Source organism: Gekko japonicus, unplaced genomic scaffold (genome assembly GCF_001447785.1).
Source record: "Gekko japonicus isolate JY-2015 unplaced genomic scaffold, Gekko_japonicus_V1.1 scaffold6778, whole genome shotgun sequence".
Classification (NCBI taxonomy): domain Eukaryota; kingdom Metazoa; phylum Chordata; class Lepidosauria; order Squamata; family Gekkonidae; genus Gekko; species Gekko japonicus.
The window spans coordinates 1080-18793 of NW_015186176.1; the positions used below are offsets into that span (position 1 = coordinate 1080).

Genomic DNA, 17714 nt, shown 5'->3' on the forward strand with positions numbered 1-17714 from the left:
TGCCTCCGTGTCACACAGCCTTGGCATTCCTTGTAGGTCTCCCATCCAAATACTAGCCAGGGCCAGCCCTGCTTAACTTCCAAGATCTGACCAGCTTGGGCTATTCTAGGCTACCCAGGTCAGGGCTCGGTGGACTTAGAAGGGTGCAATTCTGCTTAGGACCACACTGTATATGTATCTGATCCTGCATGCTCAGCTTTTGCCCAGGTAATAAACTTTTTCTTACTGTCCATGAAGTTTATAATGGGCCAGCTGGAGCGCAAGCTGAACAAATGTATCAGGATGAAGCTTCTGCTTCTTGATTAGTGATTTGCCAAAGGATGTGAAGGCATAATTCACGAGTTGTATGTCAGAGACCTGAGAAAAAGAAAAATGGTATTACCTCAGGGAAAATGGAGAAAGACTATGGCAACCTCAGCACAAAGCAGTACATCCAAGGTGCTAGTCTTCCTTTTTGGTTTATGTAAAATAATTGGATTTGACAAGGGTGAATCAAAGAACTCAATCACAGATCTTATTCTCTGGATTTGATAAAGGCAGTCAACAGCTTATTCACCCACGCTTTCAGAGAGTTTTCAGACTGCTTTAGAAATAATATAGCACTGCTTGCCAAAAATGTTGTGCTCTCTTGTCTGGAAAAAGCATTTCAGTGTCTCTTTAAAGGAATTTAGTGTCCTTTCCCTAGATAAAGTACCCCCTCTTTCAGCGCTGACGCAAGTATGGGGAAGATACCTGTTCGCTTTCTTTCGCTGGAACTGGGCACCGACAGTTCCTGACTTTCTGCTCTTTCTGTCTGTCTCACAAATCAAAGGACAGGCATGTCGGTGATCTATTTTCCATGACTAACACAATTTCCCCCCACGTCTGCTTTTCCTCCGCTTCATTTATAGCATGATAAAATTAAGGGGAAAGGTCACTTATTAAAATGGCTACAAGAGGCACAGAGGTCTGTACAGCTAAAATCTGTACACCCCAAATATTATCTGTAAGAAGAGAACAGGCAATACAGACATGCTGAATGTGAAGGAGCCGTCAATGTTTATGGGAAAGACACACAAAGAGCTTACCTGCTTGTAATACTGCTCCTTAGCGCAAGCAATGTCATTTAGCATTTTCTGGTCCAAGTTGAAAACAAGTTCCTCGGGCCAAGGAATATCGCGCACTTTGTCTGATCCCTGTTTTTCATTTTTTTTAAAAAAACAAGAGGGGGGAAAACACCTGTACTTATTTCCACAGAACAGGGAGCATTAACTGAAAGAGAACTAGAGTGTAATTTTTACATACCTTCCACCTTCCCTCTGATTCAACAACCTTTTGATCAATGTACGAACAGAGCGCTACCACAGCCATGGCATCGAAAGGAGCATGCTGGAACATAGCAATAAAAAATAATTGGGTTAGAGTACTATCTTTTTTTGGGAAGATGCCACATTGCCAGTTTCTTTAATTATACTGTCTCTCCCTACCTTCCTAACCAGTGAGAGTTCTCAAATTCCAGCTTGCTATTAAATTAAAGAACATCCCTTATAAACTGTGACATAGGCACAATGCATAAAACTATGTTCACTTATGTAATGATCTGAATTTTAAAAATGAAATTGCTATTCATCATCTCGCCACAAGTTTTGAAAACGTCTAGGCAAATATTTTTAAGAAATAGAAAGAAGCTTGCTGGCATCACAAAAGATCAATAACAAAAACACTCACATCACAGTGAGAGCCGAATACCCCGTTTGAGAACGTGATGCAGTTATAGGATTTGTCTCCCCAGCGTGTCGTTGGATCTCCTGCTAGTGCCAACTTGGTGACCTAAGCCAAGAGGTGACATTATAAATTCTGAAAGAAGAATCCACCACATAACAGGGGGAAAGTTCAGAAAAACCTTAGCAGAAAAATCAAAGTATATAGTTTTATTGATTGATTGATTGATTTGATTTATTCCCCGCCAGGGCAGGCTCAGGGCAGTTTACATATACGCAACAGCTAAAAACTGCAATATAATAAAAGCATTCAATCTTAAAAACAACAACATAAGGTGCTAATAAACAATTTCAGTAATGATGGTGAAGGCAGAGTAGCATTAACATATTAGTAAATGCAGTCGGTATTAGATTTTACAAGGGGCGGACCCGCGATACTCGCGGGGGGGAGGGACCTCCACACATGAGGCAGAGGAGGAAGCAGGAGGAGGAGGTAAGTTCTCCCCCATCCCACCAGTTCCTCCCCGTCTCCTCCCCCGCTCGATCTCCCCCCCTTCCCTTGCCCCCCCGGCTCCGAAGCGAGGCCCAAGTGGCTTGCACCTCGGGCCTCGCTGCTCTTACCCCCCTGCCTCCGAAGCGGCGAGGCAGATCACAGAGCGTTCCCTGCGCATGCGCAGGGGACGCTCTGATACTTTTGGGGGGATTTAAGTATCCCCCAATAAATTTTTTCCAAGTTTTCAGATTTTTCTGCACACCTGGGGACTGTCCCAAGTGTGCAGGAAAATCTCCCTCCCCCCCAGGTGCCCCCTATGTGCGGAAATAAGTATCCACACACCAGGGGGCGACTTCGGAATTAGATATATAGATTGTCGGTGGAACTCAGACTGTTGGTGATGGTATTGGGCTCATGCCTGGTGGAAGAGCTCCGTCTTGCAGGCCCTGCAGAACTGTAAAAGATCCCACAGGGCCCTAAGGTCTTCCAGGACCTCATTCCACCAGTGCGGAGCCACTACTGAAAAGGCCCTGGCCCTAGTTGATACCAGCCTGACATCTTTAGGGCCCAGAAGGACCAGACGGTTTTGGGATCCTGACCGCATTGCTCTCTGGGGAACATGTGGGGAAAGGCGGTCCCTCAGGTAGGTAGGCCCCTGAACATATAGGGCTTTAAAGGTGAGTACCAGCACTTTGAAGCAAATCCGGTATGCTATAGGCAGCAAGTGCAGTGCTTTTAGCGCAGGCTGAATTTGCTCCCGCATAGGGAAACCCAGGAACAGCCTGGCAGCTGCACTAGCTGAAGCCGCCGGATTTCAGTCAAAGGCAGCCCCATGTAGAGAGCGCTACAGTAGTCTAACCTCGAGGTGACTATTGCATGGATCACTGTCGCCAAGTCGTTGCGTTTGAGGCCCATTCAGCTGGGTCCAAGGATGGTTTTTTTAAAGAGAGGACGTACCACTGCTTCCTTGAGTGTCCTGGGGAACAGTCCATCAGAGAGGGACTTGTTGATAATATCCCTCAGGGCACCTCATAGCCCATCACAGCTAGCTTTAATTAGCCACAATGGGCACGGGTCAAGGTTGCAAGTGGTTGGGCAAACAGTTGAGAATAATTTGCCGACTTCCTCTAGGCTGAGTGGATTGAAATAATCCAAAACTTGACAAGAAGATGTGCATGGAGCCTTGAGTTCACTTACTGAATGAATGAATGAATTTTATTGTTACAGCGCATAGCCAGCAAGTTCACTTACTGCCTCAACTGTGACAGGGAGGTCATGGCAGAGTGACAAGACTTTATCTGTGAAACAGCTTGCAAAAGCCCTCGCAGCCAATATCCAATTCCTGTGGCAGAGTACTTGTTCTAAACAACTGGGCCGGGCGTGAGCTTGCAGATGCAATCGTAGCCACATAATAATCTCTCTTAGTGGCTTTGACTGCAATTTCATAGGATCTCATAAACATCTTATAGGATGCTCTTGAAGCTTTGTCACAGGTGCGCCACCACCGTCTCTCTAGCCATCTAACCCTTCATTTCATCAGCCGCAGCTCCTGGGAAAACCAAGGAGCCAGCCTAGAGTGAGGGCACAGAGGGTGTTGGGGAGCGATCTCATCGATGGCTGCGGAGAGTCAGCCATGCCAATCCACTAGCTCATCCAACAAGTCGCCAGGGGCATCGGATCCCGCAGAGCCATCTGACGCTGCATTGGGTCCATTAGGTTCCGTGGGCGAGCGAAAATACGCTCGTTGCCCAAACAGGGTCGGGGTGAAAAGTTCATGTGGACCTTCAAGGCATGGTGGTCCAACCATGGCACTGCCATAGCAGTGATCCGGTCCACTGTAAGCCCCGCTGTGAAGATCAGACCAAGCGTGTGCCCAGCTCAGTGCGTGGGGGCCGTTAGATACTGGGAGAGCCCTAGTGCCGCCATGGATGACATCAGGTCCATCGCCTGTGTGGAGGCTGCATCGTCAGCATGGACACACAGAACACACTTCATTGACTTTGATGTACATTTTACATGGGACTTTATCTTTATCTGTGCAATAGCTGTACACACAAACAACACTTTTCACCTGGATACCATATATTTCCTTCCTTCTCACCTGCTATCTGTTGAGCACTGTTGTTTGTAGCAGTAGAAAAGAGTTAAGAGTTCAGTAGCACATTAAAGCCTAATAACATTTGTGGTAGGGTATGAGCTTTCATGAGTCACTACTCACTTCTTTGTTTGCATTACCTGGACTGCACTGGGAAGAGGAGGATGTTGTAATGAGTTGGCTAGATAGCTTTTGATCTTTACCACACTTATACAATGCACACTGATAGGTGATGTGAAAGCAATGAAATAGCTTTATACCACCTGTACAGCTGCCTGAAGTTCCATGTGTAAATAAAATCAACCAAATGCAAATACTTCCTTAACCTAAAATAGGTGCAAAGAATACCACAGAATTTGATATCTCACTGGGCAGAGAAAGGTAACCGCTGTTCTATAGCTACCTCTGTATAATCTTCAGGTGTAGCCTGAGGACTTGCTTCATCCAGACAGATGGCAAACACGCTAGTCTGTATTTTTTCCAAAAGGGACAGGTTTCTTGGATCCAGGTTAATAAGATAGTCACGTATCTAGAAGACAAGTCAAAGGTTGATTAAACAATAAAACTCATGCACCTTCATCCCCCGACACCCCCTGGAAAAGCAATGAAGTCTGCTAACCTGTGCCCACCGGGTTCTCTCCTCAGAGGTTAAGACAGCTAATCCTGGCCCCTCTGGTTCATTGTAGCACCTCTTTTGGACGTAAGTAAGTTGCCTTGAAGAAGGATTAAGAAACAAGAAATAAGTTGAAAGTAGCTAGGAGTTCCCACTATCACCTACCAACCACCAGGAACAGAGGTGCCAATCCTGTCAGGAATACATGATAGCCTGATGGTTTGACTACAGGACAGCTGTTGCCATTTTGTTGGCTCCCCACCCCGCCCCTGCAATTGAGACCAGCAGTTCTCTGCCAGCCAGACAAGACCTAGACAAAGTACAAAAGCCAGCAGAGAGGCAGGCAGGCCGGGTGTACATCTACCTTGATCTCATCATGCTCACTGGAAACAAAGACAGCCACAGAGAGAAATGAGCCTCTCCCTTTGCCTAGTCCCAGACCTTTCATCAGGACCTGACAGTAATTAATCAAGTCCTAGGATTCACATCAGCATTCTTGAGGTTCTCCATTCACACTGACTCAGTTTGGGCCAGCAGGATTGTCCTCTGAAAACCTCAGCTTGATGAGGTAACTAAAAGTGCCTTATTTCCACCCCAAAACGTCCTCTCCTTTCCTTATTTCACAATGTTCCCAGGATGCAGGTACTCTGGATCCTCCTTCCCTTTCTCCTAGCTCAGGAAAAAAGCAACAGTTTGTTCTTGTTCAAGCCATAGCCCTATACCTGAAGTCAGAATCAACCCCAGCATGTACATTTATGCTAGTTTCACCTTGAGTACAGCTAACAAAATGTTCCTGTTTTGTGGCAAGTTACATGCTTCTGCCTGTCCACTGTTCTTCCTCCTTGGCTCTGCCTTCTGGATGCATGGCTGTCCAGACATTTGAGAAACTCTGTCTGGAATGTACAAAGATATTTCACCTTCCCGTTCCACCTCTTTTGGCCTCTTGCTTTCTCCTTCTTAAGTAATACACACTGCAGTGTGTTTGTGTGCACACATGTATGTTTGGGATATATGACTCTTAATGTGGGCACTGTAGTATTTAGTACTGTTGCTTCATGCTAGATATTGTCATGATTGCCTGAGCATGCTAATTATTCCCCTTAATAAAACTCTCTCTGATTTCACCATATTGAAAGTAATTCTTCCACATTTGTCCACATCGACTCCCGCTTGTCTTGGTCTTGTAATCCTGTAAACCAGCTGCAGAACCTAAGTCAACTATTCATCAGAGTGGAAGGAAAGTCTTCTTCCTTACATTCAGACTATGCTGGTTTGAACTCACTATACTGGAAAGTCAGCCCATTCACAAAGACATGTGGCAAACCACATGTGTTCTGACCACATGCAGAAGGACTTAATATCTTGTACAACGACAATAATCATATTTTTATCCCACCCTTCATCCAAGCACTGCTGCTGTACAGACTTCATTCGCTTCAGTGGGTTTGAACTCCACCATCTGTCTTGCAAAGGTTCCTTCAATGGACACAAAGACCTTCTGAGGGTGCAGAATCCTATCCAGGCCTATTCATTGGGGCTAACTTCCATGAAAGTGTTCTTAGGATTGCACTCTAAAGGATGCATTCGGAATATCAAGGAGCTAACAAGTTGGGTAGCTCCTGCTGTAATCTACATATAAACAAACTAATATGTGTAACTTGGTTACAGATTTTAACAGCATTTATCATTAATATACCTGGAAATCTCTGGTGGGCTCAACATATGACCACCATGCACAGCATCAAATGTAAAAATCCGACCTTGACATAGCACTAGCAGATGAGATGGGCATTCTCCTTCACTCTCTGCAAGAACAAGAGAAAGCATAGGAACATGACCCCTTTGTACAGCTGGCTATGTAGTCATTATGGAATGCCAACCAAGACACCCTTCAGCCATTAAACAATACAAGGGCTACAGGAAAATGCCCCTCATGGCTCCACTCAAGACATAACACTACCCTTGCTTGGAAGCGTGACTGGATGTTGATGGGAGTGGGTACTGTGCCTTCACTGCACTCTTCTTCACTGCACTCTCCTGGGAAGATTCAGGCCAGCAGTTTGGCTGGTGTTTCTGCATGGTCAAACAGCAACTGTGACCAGGGGTGCCTTTAACAAACTCCAACTGGACTGCCATCTGCACCCCTTCTTAGTGAGGTGGAATATGTCTACAGTTACTTATGCCACTATGGCATCCATACTAGAGTACACTTTACATGGGGCTGCCTTTAAAGAGTGCTAAAAATGTGGCTACGAGACCATTGGTACAGGGGAGCAATTGTAAATACCATTTTATTTCATCTATCCTGGGTGTCAGTTTCAGAGCCCAACTCAAAAGTACTGACTATAAGGTTTAAATGGTACATGGCGACTACAATACCTCAAGAACTGCTTCCTTTCATATACACTTGCCCAGGCATTGCAGGTCCCTGTGTGCCCACAACCTGAAGTATTGTGGGTGGCTGAGTGAGAGAGAGCTTTCTTCATAGCAGACTTTTGGCTTTAGAGCTCTCTCCCAGGTCATCTCATTACTGACCTTCTGCCACAGGTTAAAGATGGCTCTCTTCAGGGAAAGCTTCACGAGCTGCTGAATTGTAAATTATTATTTATTATTATTTATATGGACTACCCTAATTGGCTCCCGAGAGGACTGTCAGGGAATATGGACTGGCCTTGAGCTTTCTGTATCCCTGCAGGTAAGTTTTAATTCTGTCAAAGGTGTTTCCCAGAGTGTGGAACAACAGGTTTAGAGAAGAAGCATATGGTTCATGACTCTTTAAGAATTTTAGAAGGAGGAGGTGTTCTCATAAGGCACAGCAACCACGTGCACATGGATACCAATATATAAAGCAGCAGCAACAGACCAAGTTTCCAAAGAAAAGGAAAATGCCCAGATGTGCAGGCAAATACGACTATCCTGCCAAGAGCTTCCTGTGCCTATAAACAAAATTTGTAAACATTACATGCAAAAGGGGATCAACTACTATAGTTCTGAATGCGCAGAGGCACAGAGGCAACATGGCATTCGTATACATGGAGGTCATCAGCACACTAATGCTTTCATAAGGATCTGCAGGATTTCTTTAACACTCCACAAATATTGACCATTAATGTCGAGACTGCAGGCCTATCAGTGCTGTGTATGCATATTATGCCTTGTGAACTTTGGTTATATGCATACACAGTGAAAGATTTAGAATATGAAAGCTAAGGCTATATTACTTGAGCAAAGGTGAACTAGCTGACACATAGATACAATAGACCACAACATCACAGGTCTCTTCACCTTTATGGTTAAAACATTATGTTCTTATATTCCAAACAGACGTATGACTCTTAAAAGGTGGTGCTCCACAGGAGTACATCTGTAAGAACTGTGAGTTCATGGAACAAGTTCCTGGCAAACGTTGGCTGAGCACTTCAGACTAAAAGTACATGTCATAGCAACCATCCCCGTCTTTAAACACGGATCTGACTCAGTCATGTCATGGGATGCAGAGCCTTTCCTTGCTAGTTGTCCCTTCCCTCCCACCTTCATGCACTTTTCTTATAGCTGCCTGACTGCTGGTATCAGAAGCCAACTAGAAGACAGGTACCTGATGAAACAGAATGCAAGGACAAGAGTAGCAAGCTGGGGGAGGATCCAGCAGCCCTGCCCAAGAGCCCCTTTGAGCCTTTAAAGGGCAAAGGCAACTGTAATTCTGCTTCAAATAGGATTAAAGCAAACCTGCATTCAAAGACCTGCGTTTGCCACTGTAAAAGTGTCAAATTTTTTTTGCTTTAATCTGGGCAGTGCTAAAGGTGACATCTGCAGGGTAGCAGTTTAGCACAAATAAGTTTATTTCAGCCATGAGATAAGTAGCTGCCAGGGTGTCTTCTATTTATTGCAATCTTAAATTGCTTTTCATTTTAAGATACCCAAAATATATAACAGTAACAACAACAATAAACAAATATCAAAAAGACTTCAGCCTGAATAGTAATAAACTGGACAAAAGTCCAGTTTCTATCCATATATAAAATCTTTCTTAACTATTTTTTTTTAAAATAAAGTGCATTTCTGTGATAATGTTCTGGGAGAGGGTATTCTGTTCTCTTTAAGGCTTATTTTGGCTTTAAAGTTTTAAACTGATCAAAGTTAGAAATTCAGCTCCTGGCAGGATTTTTCTCTCAGTAGCTGCCTCAGTACAATAGATCAATCTATTTACCCCTCTGGATTCCCACACTGCAAACCAACCTTACAGAAATGCTATCAATTAGATCAAAAGAAAAAGTCTAACTACTATTTATTCTGCTATCAGAGAAACAATATTTTTTTAAAAGTTCTCTGTTGATCTAGAAAAGTTCTCCTTGTTTACCTGTCCTGAAATAATTGACAATGCAGTCTTGAGTAATTCCTGGAATCTTGCATGTGCAAAACAACATTCGGAACTGATTCATGTCCAGAGGCACATTACCAGATCTATGTACACGGAATTTTTCCCTGCAGCAAACAAAAATATAGGAGCCACTAAGTGTTCATTGAAAGCCATATTTTGTATCAGGAAACATTCCCCCCCCCCAAAAAAAGAGGAAACTGGAGAGTGTTTCTGGAGATTTATTGTTTGACACCATTACTTGTGACATGAACTATTAGCCGGAGTCACCTAAAGCTATCTTTCTTCAGAAAATGATGCTGAGGTCTCCTTTGCCTGGGGCTGCATCTACATGAGGACACAAAATGTGCCCCTCTGCCATGACAGCAGCAGCAGCCAACAGTGCAGGAACAGGCATCAACAGCCCCTGTTCCCAAGCTGCTCGTTGCTCCCCCACTCCTCCCCCTTTTCCTGTTGTTCCCCTGCAGCCCAGAACCCACCCTTCCCCTACTGAGCCCTACTGTAATGTTACAACGTGTCTCAGCAGGGAATGGCCAAAAGACCCTCACAGGGCTGAAAAGGGGGAGAATGTGAAACTCACCTCAATCCCTACCCCATGGTTGCTACAGGGGGGCATCCAGATGGACATGCCATCTACAGCCACCACACAGTTTCTTGTGTTCTTCAGAAAAGGTGAGATTTACATTTCCCCCAAAGTAAAGGCAAAAATATAGGAGCCAGACAAGTTTTAGAGTATAATTTTAAATGTCTTACGTTCTCAATAGTTCCCAGAATTTCAAAGTATGCCATGTACTCATGCTTGCTCTTTCAATCTGAGTACCTTCCTTCACTGGCCAGTAGTGTTCAAGGTAAGGGCCTGGACCTCCAAAATTATGAAAAATCTGTGTTGGTACACGGGCCTCAAGATAGGCCACCTTCAGCCACCATTCCTCCAGCTGGGGGGGGGAAAAAAACCCCAGACATTAGCATTAGAAGATTTTAGCACAACTCTTTTATTTACATCTGTCCATAACCTCAGAAGAAACAGCAGAACTCAACAAGCAGTGCGCTTCAGGCCACACGCGAAAGCACAATTGAGGCTAAAGGGATTTTTCAAAGCAATTACAAGATGGAGGTCTGCCATTTTAAGGGAGGGAGGAGCCAAGAACCTTTCTGGGCATGCTAGAGAAAATAACTGGATCGCAGCCCATAACAAGCCCTACATTCTCCTATTATGCTTCACTTTAGTTACTTTTCATATAAGAGGTTCACCGTCTCCTCCAAACACTGTACTAAGCACACAGTTCTGGGACTACCAGGTGGCAACACATTCGGGTCTGGCTGTACCCCTTTGTTAATGTTTACAGATGTTAAGCATTAACATAAATAATGACAACAAACTTCTCTTTCTAATCCTTGGATGTATGGGGAAAACATCAGGGCGACAGAGATTAATAGTTGTCATAGAAAACGCATCAGTCAACAAAAGAAAAGGCAGTAGAATGATTTGTGGGTACAGGTATGCATGGTATGACAAGTATGTGCCCTCTTCCCCATCAATCATATTCATATCTCTCCAGGACATATACTTGGCATTGCACCTCAGAGGGACTGCATCTAATTGGGTAGGAGCTGAGACCACTCTGCTGTTCCAGGAATCCTTTCCTACCTGCTGCCTGAAGACTCAGTGATCAATAAAGGCAATCTGCCCATGTTCTGAGGTACTCCCTTTTAGCCACACCTTTTTCTTGGAATGCTTGCATGTGCAGCTTCCTGATGAGGCAAATAAGCTCTGCTCCCGCAGCTGTTTCATCTCCCAAAAACAGCACAGGAAGGAGGCCAGAAGATTATACCTTGCTTGTGATGACAAAATGCTGTGGAAACAGCCCTGCCTGAAACTCTCTCTACCTTCTGAAATTCCATTCTAGGCATTACATAATTGAAAAAGGAAATGACACGAGTAAAGGACAAAGCCTTGGGTCTACTGCTTGATGGTTACTGACATTTAATCCTTGCATTATTATGTTCTCGCCTAGCATTAAAGTTTGGAAAACTGCTTTATCAGCACACATTCAAAGACAGGAAATACTCCATGTTTCCCTGGAAACGTACCCAATTTCGCTTTACTTTAGCTCTTTCAAGTAATTTTTGCTGCAGCTCCTTTCCAATCCCATTTTCAAAAGCTTTTACTATGCTCTCGGTTTGCTGATATTCTTCTTCGTTTAGGAAAGGCTTTACTGCAAAACAGGGGAGAAATGTTTCTTAAAGGATCTGAACACATTTTCTTCAAGTTGCATTTATGCTCCAACAATGTTTTAAAAAAAAATTAAACTGCAACAAGTCCCTTCAGAGAACTACTTCTTAGAAGACTACCTGAAAACATTTGAACAGGTACAGTGCAGATTCAGTTCAGGTACAATGCAAAACAACAGTTTACTTTTAACTTTGGTTGCACTGTGAACCCAGGATTTGGCTTGCAAATAATCACTCAAATCCTGCTTTGCTTCAACAAATACCGGTTTCATCACTTTCACTCTAGACAAGCGTTTCAGTACCCAGAAAATATCAAGGGCAGCATCAAGGAATAAGGTAGGATGTCCAGATTCATACACCATCTGAAACCTAGCTAAGATTAACTGTAGTTAATAAACCAACTTCAAATGATGGTTTCAGATCCTAATATAATGGACCCTAACTAGGAACAGTTAGTACAATCATCCATGTTTAGACAATCACACTAACCATATTTAATTGAATAATTAAACTTTTGCTTTGTTACATATGAACAAAGCGTATCTAACTTTCTCATCTGAAAAAAGAAAAGAAAACAGAAAAGAAAAGTAAGAAAATAATTTTTTAACAGCTGTCAGATCCAACTAAAACCAAGGTGTTTATTTTCACTGCCCAGTAAATACCTTGGGGTCATGTCCTCCCATGGTTTTTTGGCAATAATTTATATACTTTGTCAAGCCTGTGTATTATCTTAAGAATTTTAATTAACTCTACTCTTCTCCACCAGGACTTTTCTATATTGCAACATTTATAAATTACTCCAATTAGTATTCTCCTAACACCAGCAAGCTGAACAGCTTATTCCCTGACATAGTTTTAGACAATCTCATCTGAAGGGGGGGGGGGAATGAGCTTGATTGAGCCAATGAACGCTCAGTGATTTTAATTTCCATCCACTATTGCTTAAAAAAATGTTGCCAATCCTACACTCAGTTTTGCTGGCAGTAAAGCGGCTTTTATTTTTCACAGAATTTCTTTCAAGTGTTATGTGTAGAGGGTTACAGCCTTAGGCCACACTCTGCAAACAGTTTATACAGGAGCATAGGCTTGGGGTAACCTGTGAATTATCCTATCATAGCTCTTCAGGGCATCCCTAGAGAAATCTCAGCAGTGGATTGTTAGGGTTCCATGCTGAACTGAAAGGAATGTAACCTAACACTAAGTTGAGCAATACATATTAAATTATTATTTAGAAGCATTTTGATTCAGAATGGCTAAAAATAGCAATAGTTCTCAGTAATGAAACTTAATAGCTGGAGACTGAGGATTGAGCTGTAAACTCTCAGCACTAGTGCCAAAGAGTCCCTTTCACTTAACAGCAATGTTGGGAACTGGCTCTGTTCCTTGAGCTTCAGGGAATGAGAGAAGCCCTTATACTGCACAATACCTTTTCTTAGCGAGCACAGAGGGAGCTTTTCCTAGTGCCATCCGAACCCACACACATATTTATTGGCTACTGCACAGTCATATGCTATTGCACATCACTTCATGCACACGCACACAGCCACAGTGTGTTTTGCAGTTAAGCCGTTAACCTTGTACATATGTCAATACATTGCCAGCAGTTGTACTTCAGTACCAAAATAACATCTGTTAAACGGTTCAAATGCAGATTATTAAGCAACTGAAAATTCTGGCTGCTCTAATGGAGAGAAAAAATGGCTCAGTATTGCTCCTGCTTTACAAACATCTGAAATGCAAGCGCTGTGTTGCAAGTATGCTTTCATTAACCACTGCAGAAGCAGAGATATGCTTTGTCATCCTGTTACATGCCTTGATGTTTCCAAAGCAAGGTCAGGTGGAGAACTATGGTTGCCAACTGTCTGAAAGAAGGAAAAATCCTTTCCTGTGAACAAGGGCTTAATGGGATGTTGCCTACCTCCCGCCCATGAAAGTTTCAGCTGCCCATTCTCACATATTAAGTCCAGAGAAAATTTTCCTACAGTATGATTTGGTGTGAGGCAGTTTCATGTGTTCATGCGTACAAGCCTGCTGGCAACCCTAACTGGAATTAAGAGTGGCTGAAACCAGAGAGGGGATGCCTGGAGGTTGATGTCAGTTGTTTTAACACAGATCTTTCATGGTTTCAAGCTACTCCCACTGTCTTGGATAAGACTATTGTATTTTGTATGTGGTGGAAGCTGCCCTGAGTCTGCTATGCAGGGAGGGCGGGATATAAATCTAGTAAATGAATAAATAAAATAAACTATCTGCAGTCCAAAAGCACACATTTTACTGTGAATTGATTTGGCTTAAATACTGGGGGAAAGGCAGTGAGCGTTTCTTACTAGGTCTCTCCATGAAGTTATGTACTCCCATACGTCAAAGTTCCTAGTGCCTTCAGATTTACAGAGGGCTATCAGATTAAAACAGACAACAAACCACTAGGTATTTTTTTAGTAGCTTCCATCCAGAACAGCAGCTTATTATGCAATTAAAAAAACCCAACATACCTGAGTCAAGGTATTTCTTTAAAGATTCATCAAGAGCAGGAACTGGAAGTGAAGGAAGAGTTCTCTGATACTGGAACGTACGCTCTTCAGAAGTATCAGTCACTTGGTTTTCCATATTCATAATCTACAGCAAAAAGGTAGGTTTCTATTTTAGGGTCTATAACTGTCTTTCCCACTCTACTATTCACAAATTTCCTTTGGCTCGAACAGACTCCACCCAAAAATTAATTACATAGGAGATCCAATAAAAGAACAAAAAAAAAAATCTCTGCTGCATAACAGTTAGGACTGAAGAATGTTTACAAAAAAGAGTGCTGACTGCTCACACTTCCCTAAGCCTTTTCACTGTGCTTCACTGTTCACAACTCAAGCGGTAACTCACACTAACGCAACACTCTCCATGGCTTTCGCAGAACCGCATTCCACAAAGCAATGTACAAGCTATCTGCGATAAAAATCTCATTCCCACAGCCTCTCCAGACAATCATTTCATTGTGCAGTTAAAACACAGTTTGTATCTCCAACCCTTTCTTCAATTGCAGACTTCTATAGGTTGCACGTTAACTGTGTTATGGCTTCCTGCAAAGAACCCTGGAAACAGGGAGTCCGGGAACAGGGTTCAGTTATGAAGTCTGTTTAAACTTGTGGCTTGGACATGCACAGCAGTGTAACACTTCTGCTGCGGGGTTACCACATCTTTATTCATGTTTAATTATATTTTTCACCCACGCTTTCCACAAGGAGCTCAGAGCCGCACACGTGGTCCTGTCCCGTGCCCCCCTCCCCCATCCTATCATCACGAAATCCTGTGAAGCGGGGTAGGCTGGAAAGAATGACAAACACGTGGTCACTCCTACTCATAGCCTGACTTTCTAGCCACTATACCACACTGACTAATATTCTGTCATGCAGTCAAACAACTTTAACATTTGGTCACTGAGAAAATACATTTCCCCCCCCCCCTCTAGCTAGCACGCCTGATGTGATTATGAAGCACAGAATGTGTTTGGCCAGTGACACGGGTACTTATTGGATAGCATCGCATTCCCTACCCCTACCCACAGTTCCATCTTCCCCTCCTTACCTGCTCCAGGTGATCACTCTCACCATGTTTTTTTACAAACACTATTTATTCTGCATTTTGTCCTACCATTTGGAGGTTTTTTAAAAAAAACTTCAACAACTAGTTTTTAACAAACCAGATTTTTTTCCAAACTTGGATATCCCCTGTGTTGCAAAAGTTGTGAGGGGGGAGGGGAATCAGCCCCTAAGCTATTAGCCATGAGGATAATTCTTTTTAAGAAACTGAGCATGACATCTCTATCACTTTGCCCCCACCTTGCGGTGTGTAACTACATTCTCGTGGAAATCTATGGATGATCTCAAAGCAACATCACAAGTCTCTTCCTTACCTATCCAAGTCAAATTTGCATGCCCCGCAAACAACCATTATTTTTTCTCCAGAGGCTGTGAGCTGTCCCAGAGTCTCCATCTCCCACAGCATTGAAAATACTGGTCAGTCCTTTCAAACCAAGCCCTGGAAGCTTCCATAATATCGGACAAGGATATACAGTGAAGGGTGCTACATTGGGGCTATCCTTCCCCTAATTTTGTGCCACTGAGGATAAGCAAACCCTCCCCAGAACATCATGGAGGTAAAGTGGGAGGGAAGACTTGCCAAACATCACCCCCCCCCCTTCTGGGGGCAGAAGTAACTTTTACAAGGTGAAAAGAGGATTAGGATGCTATCCATTGTCAGGATATCATGCTAAGGTCCAAGGTGCTATGCCTATTTATTTGAAATATTTACAGACATACCTTTCTCCCAGAAAACTGGGACCCAAGGCAGATAACAATAACAAAATCATAATAAAAACATCAAAATAACTGCCATTTAAATAGCCACAAACAACACATTTAGAATGCAATCCAAGCAGTTGCTCTTCAAAGACTGAGTGTTTACATACACTCAAGTAGAAGAGCCAAGAGCCCTTCTGCAAAGTTCAGTCCTCCCTGCTCTCCAAAAGTACAGAGGGGGTTTGAATTTTTGAATGACACCCTGACCTGGACAGCCCAGGCTAGCCTGATCTCGGAAGCTAAGCAGGGTCAGCTCCAGCAAGTACTGGGATGGGAGACCTCCTTGGAAAACCAGAGGCAGGAGTTGGGGGCAGGCTTTATTCAGCCACCTCTCTGTCCTCCAGGCCCCCAGTAGAGATTAGTCAGTCACCAGAGGCTGCCATGAGACTCACACGTATATGCATATATTAAAAAATTCAAAAAATGCAAAAAAGAGAATTTTAGAATTTTCTTGGAGACTCTCCTGTAGCCTTGGAACGGCTCCTGGTCATGGTATAGTGGTTACATGATCTGGGGGACTTATATCCAAACTCCCCATCTGCCATGAAACTCACTGGGTAACTTTGGGGCACTCTCAGCCTAACCTATTTCACAGGGTTGTTGTGAGGATAAATGGGAGGAGAGGACAACGTATGCTGCCCTTGGGCCCCTGGAGGAAGAGCAGGATAAAAAATGTACTAAATAAAGAAGTACAAACAAGACATCTTAAGCAATTCATTAATTACAATCATAATGTACACAGTAAGGGTTTGCAAAGTTTACGCTGGCCTTTGTCCATTTTAACACCATAGATATGTAAAAACTGGGGACTGATGGACAGATGTATCCTTAATTGTGAAATGCTGAGAGTAAGTAACTGAGACTCTGCCATCAATCTCAAATTTTGACGTATTTATTTCCTTCACTATGTCCCCTCCCAGAATTAAACCCAAACATACGGTAACCATATTACTATGCTTGTTATTCCGGTTTGGTCCTTGAATCTGGTAAACATCTTCATTATGCTGTATACTAATTTACTGCTCACCCTTTACCTATATGTATGGACTGGTAATTTCCATGTCATTGTTATCTGAAGAAGTGTGCATACACACAAAAGCTTATACCTTGAATAAAACTTTGTTGGTCTTAAAGGTGCCACTGGACTCAAACTTTGTTCTTCTGTTTCACAGTATACTTCTTCAGGGCTACTGGGAAACAAATAACTGGTTTTGTCCCTCATATCTTATTATGTATTACAGTTTCTTACGACTGAAATCATACGTGCCACTTAAAATTACTTCCAGCTCTTCTTTCACGGTTGATATGCATATGCACCCCTATACTGCTTACATAAGAGCATGGCCAATGTGCATAGAGGGGGCAGGGGAGAAAGCTGTGCCCCCAGTTCTCATACTTTCCTAATGACAGGTAAACCCACACGAGGCCAAGAGAGCAATCCTAAGCAGTTCTACTCAGAAGTAAAGTCCGTTTTACTTAATTAGCTGCACTGATTTTAGGGTTGCAGCCCAATTCATCTCATGTGGGCTCTGCAAAAGATGCAGATGCATGTGGCTAAGCTTGAATTACAACTGATTTCCCAACCTCACCCTCTCCAGGCTCCACCCCCAAATCTCCAGGAACTTGGGAGTTGGCTGCCCTAGTTTCAAAGCCACAGTGATCAATTCTACAAGCCCTCTTACCCACTTTAGCTATACAACGACATTTTTATTTATTTATTTTATTTATGATTTGTGTTTATACCCCGCCTTGCCTGACAAGCAGGCTTTAGACAAGCATTAGATATATAAGACCAGAAAGGAAGCTGTTAAATATGCAAACATTTTCTGACCCATGAATACACAGAAGAAGTTCTCA

General features: G+C 43.1%; 1 protein-coding gene across 1 annotated transcript; it reads right to left on the reverse strand.

Annotated features, from left to right (window-relative positions):
• Window positions 1-226: 226 nt before the first annotated feature.
• On the reverse strand, window positions 227-16991 carry CROT (carnitine O-octanoyltransferase; the record flags this gene model as incomplete). Its single annotated transcript, XM_015428443.1, has 12 exons — window positions 16964-16991; window positions 14001-14124; window positions 11368-11492; window positions 10030-10211; window positions 9259-9383; window positions 6598-6706; window positions 4908-5001; window positions 4692-4817; window positions 1708-1809; window positions 1285-1368; window positions 1068-1175; window positions 227-357 (listed from the first exon to the last, which is right to left on the reverse strand). Coding segments are annotated over exons 2-12 (1307 nt in total), but the record flags the coding sequence as incomplete, so codon positions are not given.
• Between the last annotated feature and the right edge of the window lie 723 nt (window positions 16992-17714).